The 12,835-nt window shown below is 42.1% G+C and overlaps 1 protein-coding gene across 2 annotated transcripts in view; it reads right to left on the bottom strand.

Annotated features, from left to right (window-relative positions):
* The window catches only part of rasgrp4 (RAS guanyl releasing protein 4), a 27,437-nt gene extending 21,076 nt beyond the window's left edge, over positions 1–6,361 (bottom strand). For both annotated transcript variants that reach the window (XM_010898887.5, XM_034294208.1), the window contains exon 1: positions 5,786–6,361. In XM_010898887.5, the coding sequence (XP_010897189.2) occupies positions 5,786–5,916 (131 nt within the window). In that variant the 5' untranslated portion in view covers positions 5,917–6,361. The remainder of the gene's footprint in view (positions 1–5,785) is intronic.
* Positions 6,362–12,835: the final 6,474 nt, after the last annotated feature.

Raw genomic sequence — 12,835 nt, 5'->3', positions numbered from 1 at the left:
TGACCCCCTTTCGCCTTCAGAAATGCCTTAATTCTACATGGCATTGATTCAACAAGGTGCTGAAAGCATTCTTTAGAAATGTTGGCCCATATTGATAGGATAGCATCTTACAGTTGATGGAGATTTGTGAGATGCACATCCAGGGCACGAAGCTCCCGTTCCACCACATCCCAAAGTTGCTCTATTGGGTTGAGATCTGGTGACTGTGGGGGCCATTTCAGTACAGTGAACTCATTGTCATGTTCAAGAAACCAATTTGAAATGATTCAAGCGTGTTGTGGCTTCACAAATGCTTTGCTGCATACCTCGATTGTAACGAGTGGTTATTTCAGTCAAAGTTGCTCTTCTATCAGCTTGAATCAGTCGGCCCATTCTCCTCTGACCTCTAGCATCAACAAGGCATTTTCGCCGCATACTGGATGTTTTTCCCTTTTCACACCATTCTTTGTAAACCCTAGAAATGGTTGTGCGTGAAAATCCCAGTAACTGAGCAGATTGTGAAATACTCAGACCGGCCCGTCTGGCTCCAACAACCCTGCCACGCTCAAAATTGCTTAAATCACCTTTCTTTCCCATTCTGACATTCAGTTTGGAGTTCGGGAGATTGTCTTGACCAGGACCACACCCCTAAATACATTGAAGCAACTGCCATGTGATTGGTTGATTAGATAATTGCAATAATGAGAAATTGAACAGGTGGTCCTAATAATCCTTTAGGTGAGTGTAAATTCCTCTAAAAGCATTTTCACCCTCTTTACATTGAACACATTGTGTATACTGACTGATTAATGCCTTTTTATAGCAATGTTTTCAATTCCTCTCACCAGACTGCAATTGGTATTCAATAGAGTCATTATATTTGGTGCCTTTGTGTGTTTCAATATATGAGAGGTAATATATATATATATAGTTTTCAGTGTATTGTTGTATTGTGTATATGTAGAATTTTGCGTGAGATGTCTGTGCTCGGACAATATGGTGAGAGTTTTGATGAAGTGTCTTTATGGTTTTGAGAAAATGTAGTACACATTCAGGAAATGTGTGTTAGCTGTTGTGAAAAACTGTCAACCACCAGCTGACAGCAGTGTGTGATCGAGTGTGGGTGCAAAGGAAGGAACTAGTACGTAAGGTTAATGTATTCTATGAGCTCTGTGAATTCCAGCTGAATTACACCTCTACGCCTCCCTATGCTGCTGGTCTGACCCTACACCTCTGGTCTGACCCTACACCTCTGACCTGACCCTACACCTCTGGTCTGACCCTACACCTCTGACCTGACCCTACACCTCTGACCTGACCCTACACCTCTGGTCTGACCCTACACCTCTGACCTGACCCAACACCTCTGGTCTGACCCTACACCTCTGACCTGACCCTACACCTCTGGTCTGACCCAACACCTCTGGTCTGACCCTACACCTCTGGTCTGACCCAACACCTCTGGTCTGACCCAACACCTCTGGTCTGACCCTACACCTCTGGTCTGACCCTACACCTCTGACCTGACCCTACACCTCTGGTCGGACCCAACACCTCTGGTCTGACCCAACACCTCTGGTCTGACCCAACACCTCTGGTCTGACCCAACACATCTGGTCTGACCCAACACATCTGGTCTGACCCAACACATCTGGTCTGACCCCACACCTCTATCTCTATCCCTCGATGTCTATGTTTTTTTTCATTCTCATCAGTTCCAGAAAAGAATTCATCTGAAACCCCCTACGCTTCTCAAAGTGTCACAGAGTCTCTCTCCTACACACAGACATGATGGTTGGGAACAACATGCATATTCCTCTCTTTTCCAACTTAAATGATTAATTGATGCCAGAGTCATTTGACAGCCTTTTCTGCATGCTGCCCTTTATCTCTCCTTTCTTCTCTCTCTCTCTCTTTCTCTCTCCTGCTCTCTTCCTTTTCTCTCTATTTTCCATCCCTCCCTCTTTTAACGATGGATAAAATAATTCAGGGGGCCTATTAAAAAACGTTTTTCTACCCAGTTTCAGAAGGAACACGCTCTCTGGTATTCCGTCTTGACTGAGGTTGTTGTCACACAGAGCCCCCAAAGGAGTGGCCAGAGCCTGATGAGCCAATCAGAACTACACAAATCTGGACCAATTGTACGGCACTCGGCAGGATCCTTGGGCTAATCAGCAAGTACTATTCAAACCCTGGTTTGCCAGAGAAAAGACTCTTCACCACCAACACATTTCATCTTCACATGAAAATGTGCAACACTTGTTAATTCTCACACATTCAAGATAACCCTTATTTTTTTCTTGTACTCTTTCAAGTGTTGGTAAGTAAAAGTGCAACTCCCCCAAACCCCACTCCCCATCAAATGAACAATGATTGCATTTCTGTATTTTCTTTAATGTGCTAAATGTATAGAAGGATCTCTGGAATACATCATGGTTATAGAACCCTGTTCTCCAGTCCACCTTAAAAAGCTGATATGGATCCCACCCTCCAACCCACCTTAACAAGCTGATACAAATCCCATCCACCAACCCACCTTAACAAGCTGATATAAATCCCATCCACCAGCCCACCTTAACAAGCTAATACAAATCCCATCCACCAGCCCACCTTAACAAGCTGATATAAATCCCATACACCAGCCCACCTTAACAAGCTGATATAAATCCTATCCTCCTTGACCACCTTAACAAGCTGATACAGATCCCAACCTCCTTGACCACCTTAACAAGCTGATACAGATCCCAACCTCCTTGACCACCTTAACAAGCTGATATAAATCCCATCCACCAGCCCACCTTAACAAGCTGATATAAATCCCATCCACCAGCCCACCTTAACAAGCTGATATAAATCCCATCCACCAGCCCACCTTAACAAGCTGATATAAATCCTATCCACCAGACCTTAACAAGCTGATACAGATCCCATACACCAGCACACCTTAAAACAACACCAACCCACCCTGTTCAAAAAGAGGAGCAGCCTCTATGTCCAATTGAAACCCAGCTAATTAAAACAGACACTTTCCTCTTAGTTCTGTGAATATGCAGAGATTAAAATAAAATGAATTGAGTTCAAGCTAACCAAGGTAAACCAATGTTTTTAAATTATCTTCCACTCACTGAGCAGGCAAAATACCTCAATCAGATAGAGCTCATATTACTGACATCAGTGGTCAAATATACAATTTCTGGTATTTTTAGTAATTTAGCAACTCAAGCATTGTCTAAGAGCACAGTAGCACATTCAACCCCTTGTTGACTCAGGGATTTAATCCAGCACCCTTTCAGTTACTAGCTTAGCATTGTTCACACTAAGCTATGAGCCAAAAATATGGTTGTTAAAGATTTTTTTATTCACACAAGCCCAGTTCCTCAGGCTTGAGAGAAAGGAACGTAAGTGGGAAGATGGAAACCATAATCAAGCCACCCCAAACACCTTGGGTGAATCATAGTCTATAGAGTCAACTTCACAATACCATACAGGTTAATATGTCTATGCTAATCAGTCCTCACAATACCATACAGGTTAATATGTCTATGCTAATCAGTCCTCACAATACCATACAGGTTAATATGTCTATGCTAATCAGTCCTCACAATACCATACAGGTTAATATGTCTATGCTAATCAGTCCTCACAATACCATACAGGTTAATATGTCTATACTAATCAGTCCTCACAATACCATACAGGTTAATATGTCTATACTAATCAGTCCTCACAATACCATACAGGTTAATATGTCTATACTAATCAGTCCTCACAATACCATACAGGTTAATATGTCTATACTAATCAGTCCTCACAATACCATACAGGTTAATATGTCTATACTAATCAGTCCTCACAATACCATACAGGTTAATATGTCTATGCTAATCAGTCCTCACAATACCACACAGGTTAATATGTCTATGCTAATCAGTCCTCACAATACCATACAGGTTAATATGTCTATACTAATCAGTCCTCACAATACCATACAGGTTAATATGTCTATACTAATCAGTCCTCACAATACCATACAGGTTAATATGTCTATACTAATCAGTCCTCACAATACCATACAGGTTAATATGTCTATGCTAATCAGTCCTCACAATACCACACAGGTTAATATGTCTATGCTAATCAGTCCTCACAATACCATACAGGTTAATATGTCTATGCTAATCAGTCCTCACAATACCAAACAGGTTAATATGTCTATGCTAATCAGTCCTCACAATACCAAACAGGTTAATATGTCTATGCTAATCAGTCCTCACTTACCCATACATGTTAATACTTATTATTTAATATTACCCCTCAAAATATCATGCAGGTTAATATATGTTCTCACTTAGAGCATGGCACTTGTCAAGGCAAAGTAGTGGGTTTGATTCCCGCCAGGGGACAGACTGGAAATGTATGCCTTCACTACTACAAGTTGCTCTGGATACAACTGTCTGTGAAATAACGGAACATTTAAAATGTACAATTTAGTCATTAAGAATACATTTCCACAGCGACTTATATATATTTAAGATAAGTGCACTTTCTCTTTCTCCATCTCTCTCTCCCTCCTCCTCTTTCAGTCTCTCTCCCTGCTCTCTTTCTATCCTCTTCTATCTGTCTCTATCTCCCTGCTCTATCCTCTGTCCCTCTATCTTTCTTTTTTTCCTTTCCTTTTCCACTATATTTCCCTGTCCTCTCTCTCTCTCCATATCTCTGTCCTCCTATTGCTCCCTCTTTCTCTCTATACATATTTATGCCATTCTTTCTCACCCTCTATCCATCTCTACAGACTCAGCTAACAGCAGACACGGTTTGTGTTCAGTAGATACAAATGATTTGAGCTGAAACCACATTGAATCATAATTCACTGGTATTCAGGTCAAACACACATCACAATCGCACACGAAACAGGCACACACAATTTCACACACTGTAGCTCAAACACACTATCATCATCATCATCACAAACACGTACACACACACACACACACATACACACACTCACACTGTAGCAAGTTCCCCTTGCGAGGACTTTCACTCTGCCGAAGATACAAAAACAGTGACCAAATCTTTGTGAAATAAACAACAACTATTATTTTTAACCCAAAGCAGAGTGATACATGTTCACGGGTGTCTTCATGGTTTTCTAAGTCCTGATGTAACGTTCGTAAGAAGCAACCTAGTGGTCGAGCGACGGCTGGGTTTCAGTCTGCTAGCTAGAGAACAGAAACCAAACGTTCACTTCACAAGGCGCTCAGACAGAAACCACAGCGTGTCAGATAACCACAGATAAAGAGACAGAGAGCTGCACAGTGCAACCATAGCACTCCTGGCTCATCCGCGCCGCTCACCAGCACAAACAACAGTCACCGCCGACTTGGACCGGAACAGGGGCCGGCACCAGTATTAATGTCCTGGTTGTTCATTCATTGAAAGCAGAAATACAGCACCTTAGATCTGACATTATATTAGAGGGGCAGTAGAACATTTCAGATGCTGGTACCTGCCCACGTCAAACATTGCTCTTGATTTTACTAATTGGTACTGCAATCCAGTGTAAGTCTACTGTCATTACTAACTGGTACTGAAGTGACTTGTTAACATACTGAAAAAACTAACTGCTATTGTAGTCTGATTCTGTGGAGTGATACTACATTTCGTTGTACTGTACTTGTACTGTTCAGTGACAACTGAGTTGAATCTAATCTCATCTAATGATGATGTTACTGTTACTGTAGTCAACTGGAAGTCTGCTGATTACTAACTAGGACTTGAGTCCACTGGTAGTCACCTGGTCTCTTACCTCTTTGACTTGTTCATTGTGACTTGTCTCTCTCGGCTCCTGTGAAGGTTTTCCTCGTCTATGCGCCTCCTCCTCAGCAGGTTCTCAGTGTCAGCTGCCTCTGCTCCTCTCTGGCAGGACCACAGGGTCATTCTCCTCCTACTCCTCCATGGGAGATCCTAGTCCATCCCTTCTCCGAAGTGCCTGAACCTCCGCAGGGGAATCTGATCCACAACCGCCACGGCGAGAAGAACAGTCACCCCCAAAATCACCACTGAAGAAAAAGTTGTGTCACTCAAAAGTGCTGTCTCTCTCTCTCTCCCTCTATCTCTCCCTCTATCTCTCTCTCTCTCTCTCTCTCCCGCTGTCACTTTCGTTGTGACAGTCCCTTCACCACATTAAAGAAGTTTCTATTTGATCCTTCCAACAGTTGCACCTCAAGATGTGAAGGGGCTGTAGAAAGATCGAATGATGTAAGGAGTTCTGTATCTGTCCACACAGAGCCCCGCTGCAGTCCTGCTAGCATAAACAAGTCTCTATCTCAGATGGAGGAACTGGCTCTGCAAGATAGGGGAACTCTCATCAGCTCAGTGTGAGTGTGTGTGTGTGTGTGTGTGTGTGGTGTGTATACATTTATATTTGCGTGTGATGTGTGAAGGGAAGGAGGGGGGCAGAGAGAGAGAGAGACGGAGAGAGCTTACAAAAGAGAAAGCAGTGAACCGAGCAGAAGAACCAATAGCGGCTTCAGCAGAAGAGAGAAAGACAGAGGGACAGACAGACAGACTCCTGACTGTAAACAGTTAAAGGGATATCAATTATTTACAACCCCAGAGCACCAGTTTAGGACAGAAATCTTAATTATTTGTATACATGTACACGTCATTTTACAGTTTGTGCGCTCAGTTTGAATGGGCAATTATTGGTTTAAACAATAACAAAACTAATCCCCGCCTCTGTTTTGGTAAAACTCTGAGGGATGGGCCTCATTGATCTAGAAAGCTATGGGTGCGATGTGTGAGCAATCACAACGTCAAAATAATCGTTTTTAGCATGTTTTGAGGTTATACAGTGTTTGTTTACATTGACACTCTTCACGAGCACTGAAGTATAACAATCTAATGATCTGAGCTCTAACGGAGTCGGACGGTTCAAGCTCAGAAGGATTACCTTATATTCCTCAACAATCAATGGGGTAAATGTAGATCAATTGAAAGTCCCAAAATGTATGTTGCAACTAAGAATTCTAGCAATAAAAGTAAGTAAATAAAAGTCATATTATATATGTTGCAAGTCAGTCTATATTGTAACTCAGTCTATTAATTATTAAGTCCACGTAGAAATTCTGACTACATTGTAAGACAGCTTATATTGTGAATCACTATAATGTAATTCATTCTATATAGTAATTCCTTTTATATTGTATAATTGTGTCAATATTGTAGTTCAGTCTATATTTTAATGCAGTCTACATTGTTATTCTGTCTATTTTAAACAGTCAGTCTGTATAGAAATTCAGTCTGTATAGTAACTCAGTCTATAAACTGTATAATACAGTCTATAAGGTAATTCAGCCTATACAGTAATTCAGTCTGTACTGTAATTTTGTCTATATAGTAATTTAGTCTGTATAGTAATTCGGTCTATATAGTAATTCAGTCTGTATAGTAATATAGTCTATATAGTAATTCAGTTGGTTTAGTAATTTAGTCTATACAGCAATTCAGGCTATATAGTATTTCATTCTAGATAGTAATTACAGTAATTCAATATGATACAGTGGATATAAAAGGTCTACACACCACTGTGAAAATACCATGTTTTTGTGAATAAGGCAAAGATAAATCTTGTCAGAACTTTTTCAACTTTTAATGTGACCTATAATGTGAAAAATGCAATTGAAAACTGAAATCTTCGAGCTGAAAAATGAAAAATAAAAACCTTAATATAACCTTAATATAATCACAAAAACCTGGCATTTTAACAGGGGTGTATAGACTTTTTACAGTACACTGTTCACAGCTCCTACAAGTGACTCACCTGACTGAGGCTCATTCTGACTCAGGCAGGCAGCAGTCAAGTCATTCTGTTACTGATTCACTGAACATTAGATTGGGCATAATGACCTAAGAGTCTCAGCGTGGTCAGATCATCTGTGACCTCTGGACTGGCCACCATGGAGAAACGGTCTGACAAATGAAACAGCATCCAGTCAGGGGAAGTCCTGTGGGCAAAAACAGCTCACCAATGAGAGAGGTTGAGAGGGAATGACAAGAATTGTGTAAGCATAAGACAGGCTACGGACAGGCAACAGACAGGCTACGGACAGGCAACAGACAGGCTACGGACAGGCAACAGACAGACAACAGACATGCTACGGACAGACAACAGACAGGCTACGGACAGGCAACAGACAGGCTATGGACAGGCAACAGACAGGCTACGGACAGGAAACAGACAGGCTACGGAGAGGCAACAGACAGACAACAGACAGGCAACAGACATGCTACGGACAGGCTACGGACAGGCAACAGACAGACAACAGACAGGCTACGGACAGGCTACGGGCAGGCAACAGAGAGGCTACAGGCAGACGCCGGACAGGTTACACACAGGCAACAGACAGACTACAGACAGTGTACAGACAGGCACATAACACGTAGTAAGAAAGTACTGTCCAGAGTAACATCTCGGACCGGCAACTCAAAGGTTCTTGCCATCGATGGGCTTTCGCAGCAAACGACCAAAACATATCCCCTCCTATCAGCTAAGAACCAGAAGAAGAGGCTCTAGTGGTCAAGAGATCGCCAAAAAAATCACGTTTCTATTGTGTAGATATCAGTGGAATAACATTCCCTGGTTAAGTGAATACTGGTTGAATTTACTTGAGAGACCAGCACAGTCCACAGCCCCCCAACAAATCCAGCCTCACGCTTTTGTGTTAACATACTGTAGACGACATCCCTGTGAAATGTTCCTAACACCTTGCAGAAACCACATGAACAATTCATGGTGTTCTGGAGGCAGACAGTTTGGCATTAGATGTGTCTGATAACCTTTCAGTAACTCTATGTTATAATGAAGTCCATTTAGTAATCCAGGCTGGATAACAATTAGTTCCAGGTACAAATTCCGTCTGTTGTTATTAAGCCTATATAACAGTCTGGTAAATTGATTGATTTAGTAATTCAGTCTATATATCTTCATTCTGCATAGGAATTCATTTTACGTAGTCATTCATTTTATATAGTAAGTCAATGTAATTCAGTCTTTATACTAATTCAGTTTACATAGAATGTCAAATTGTTAATCAGTCTATATTGTAATTCGCTTTACATTGTTATTCATTGAATATAGAAATTAAGTATATTTACTAATTAATTCTATGTTGCAATTCAATCTATAGGAACATTCTGTCTGAATTGTAATGCATCTATATAGTAATTTAGCCTATACAGTTTTCCATTCTAATGAGTAATTCGGTTAACGTAGTATTTCATTATGATTTAGTCTAGGCTGCACAGTCATAAAAAAAAGCTAATTCATTATATATACTTGTTTATTCTTTATAGTATTTCAGTCTATGCTGTAATTCAATCTATATGCTAATTCGATGTATATAGTAGGCCTTATAGTATAACTCAGTCTATATAGTAATTGAGGCTACATTGTAATTCATTATTAGAGGATGATCAAATGTCCACATTTAATGCATTTGTGATTTAGAGAGGTCTCCACTGAGTGAAACAGCTGCTCCCCTCTTCTCATCTACACCCCAGTGTCATCCCTCTCTTTTTAGTTCTTCAATGTATTTCCCTCTTTGACTCAGGGTCCCCCCAATCTCTCAGTCTATCACCCCCGTTTCTTCCCTCTCTCGTCTGCCCGAGAGCGCGGCGACACAGGGGGTAGTGTTTACGGGACTGGTTGTCTGTGTGCAGCTGGGGGCGGCCAGTCAAAGATGTCCTTGTTCCCGACAGGACGGGCGACATTGATCGGACTGAAGGGGTGGAGGAGGATGGAGGTGTCTGTTGGGCGAACCTGTGTGGTATGTGTGTGTGTGTGTGTGTGTGTGTGTGTACTAACTCCTGCGTTTCTTGGTGCATGACTATTTGAATGCTAACGCCCACTCCGTCTCACACACACACACGCACGCACGCGCTCACGAACTGGAGGTCTCAGTTAAAATGCAACTGCAGTCGTGACACAGAGTGTGACAGTGTGATATCCGGTTTGAAATGTCCTCTCTTCAATTGGGCAATCTACTTGACAGTAATCGGTTGCAACACGGCACGTTTTATTGCATAAAAAGGAAAAGTGTTTTGAACCTATCGTTGACTGCTACTACCAACTATAGCATTTATTTGTCATCATTGCTCACGTTTACGTTGCTACGGTAATGTCTAGTCAGTGGTATTAAAGTCAACATGTGGAAACTGACGCACGATACGCGGTTGCGATATCTGATTAAGTTGCGTTCAATACTTAACTCCATAGTCCGATAAAATTACTACCATTGACCAATGAAAAAGTCGTGGTATTTGGGCTGTAAATCAATCAGATGATCATATTCATAAATGTTATATCTGCTACATGTTCTCAAAGGCGAGGAGGTCGTCATGGTGGGAAAGTTGTCTTTACAGCAAGAGCTTTCACGAAGGATTTTCAATGCCAAATCGCCCGTCAGTCAGCGTCATCTGGCGTTTAAACCGTGCTACTACGCACATAACATTTCTACCAGGATTGTGGGACAAACTCAAACTCCCAGCATTCAACAGAGGTTTCGTCTAGCGTCTCGTTTCATGGGCATGCGCAGTAAAGTTCCTTAGCTACCTTGTCATTATATTTCCCAAACCCCAGTGACACCTCCTCTACCCTCCTCGGCTCCGGACACAGATGGGAGAAAAGAGGGATGGAGAGATGAGAGACGAGCATGACAAGAGGAACGATGAGATAGATGGAGCTGACAGAGGTTAGTCTGTGTGTTGTTACACACTGTTCAGAATACTGGAGGGGGTCTGCCTTTGTGTGTGTTTACGGTTCATACAGTTTGACTGTGTTTGTGTGTATCACCACTGGGTTAGGCCTTACTCCTGGTGGCTGTGACTGTGCTACATCGTGTCCCGGTTTGCCTGGTGGACCTTCACTTGCTCTACATCTATCTTTGTTGTTGCCTTTCAAAATGTGTGTATTCTGTTTGGCACAGAATAGGAGGCTGGACTGGCAGGGCGCTGGGAGTATCTATACACATATAGACATTCACACACACACACACACACACACACACACACACACACACACACACACACACTTGCACACACATACAACTTCAAACATATTTGGGCAGTGACACATCCTTTGAATGGACGGTGACACATCCTTTGAAATGTTACAGTGACACATCCTTTGAATGGACAGTGACACATCCTTTGAAATGTTACAGTGACACATCCTTTGAAATGTTACAGTGACACATCCTTTGAATGGACGGTGACACATCCTTTGAAATGTTACAGTGACACATCCTTTGAAATGTTATAGTGACACATCCTTTGAAATGTTACAGTGACTATGGGCTTAAAGTGCAGACTTTCGGCTTCCGTTGTCAGGATATTTTCATCCTTATCACATGAGACATTTAAATTACTGCAGGTTTTGTATATAGTTCTGGCACATTATGGTGCCAAACGTATTTGGGCTAGTTCACAGTATTTACAATAATGTAGGACCAATGCTGGTTCCCATATCCTTTGAAGCATTTGACCCGTGGACCTCCGTCCCAGCCCAGTGGTGTCAGGAGACGGTGGAGAAATCTCTGTGAGGTGATTATGTGCCACATATTTCAGTGCCACAATTGAATCATTAGGGGTGAAAAGATAGCTAGATATATAATTAGCTTTTCTTTTAAAAACAAGAAGACCTCAAACTTTTGAATAGTAATATGTAAGTATATATAATCTATATTTTATATGAATATATTGTAGCGACCCTGTGTTCATTTAAAGTGCTGTTGTAAGTTGCTCAGTTATGTTTGATTAGGGGGCGGGGCCTGACAGTTAGGTGGGGCTGTTTTACCTGGTGGGACGTCCCGCAGTGAGGAGGGCATCTCTGGGGGCTCGGGGACAGCAGGGGCGGGTCCAGGGGTCTCAGGCCATAGCTTATATAAAGAATTTGATAACCTACCAACCAGTAAGAATTCCGGCTCTCACAAACTTGTTAGTTTTTCTTTAAGAAGCCCTCCTGTTCTCCACTCATTACCTGTATTAACTGCATCTGTTTGAACATGTTAATGGCCAAGACCAGAGAGCTGTGTAAGGACATCAGGGATAAAATTGTAGACCTGCACAAGGCTGGGATGGGCTACAGGACAATAGACAAGCAGCTTGGTGAGAAGGCAACAACTGTTGGCCCAGTTATTAGAAAATGGAAGAAGTTCAAAGTGACGGTCAATCTCCCTCGGTCTGGGGTTCAGTGCAAGATCTCACCTCGTGGGGCATCAATGATCATGAGGAAGGTGAGGGATCAGCCCAGAACTACATGGCAGGACCTGGTCAATGACCTGAAAAGAGCTGGGAGCACAGTCTCAAAGAAAACTATTAGTAACACACTACGCCGTCATGGATTAAAATCCTGCAGCGCACGCAAGGTCCCCCTGCTCAAGCCAGCGCATGTCCAGGTTTTTGGTCTAAACTCCACTCGCCGTGTTTGGAGGAAGAATAAGGATGAGTACAACACCAAGAACACCATCCCAACCGTGAAGCATGGAGGTGGAAACATCATTCTTTGGGGATGCTTTTCTGCAAAGGGGACAGGATTACTGCACCGTATTGAGGGGAGGATGGATGGGGCCATGTATCGCGAGATCTTAGCCAACAACCTCCTTCCCTCAGTAAGAGCATTGAAGAAGGTCTGTATGGAGGAGTGGGCCAAAATCTCTGCTGCAGTGTGTGCAAACCTGGTCAAGAACTACAGGAAACGTATGATCTCTGTAATTGCAAACAAAGGTTTCTGTACCAAATATTAAGTTCTGCTTTTCTGATGTATCAAATACTTATGTCATGCAATAAAAATAATATC

The sequence above is a fragment of the Esox lucius genome, chromosome 1, assembly GCF_011004845.1.
Source record: "Esox lucius isolate fEsoLuc1 chromosome 1, fEsoLuc1.pri, whole genome shotgun sequence".
Classification (NCBI taxonomy): domain Eukaryota; kingdom Metazoa; phylum Chordata; class Actinopteri; order Esociformes; family Esocidae; genus Esox; species Esox lucius.
This window is presented reverse-complemented; position numbering and strand designations above follow the sequence as displayed.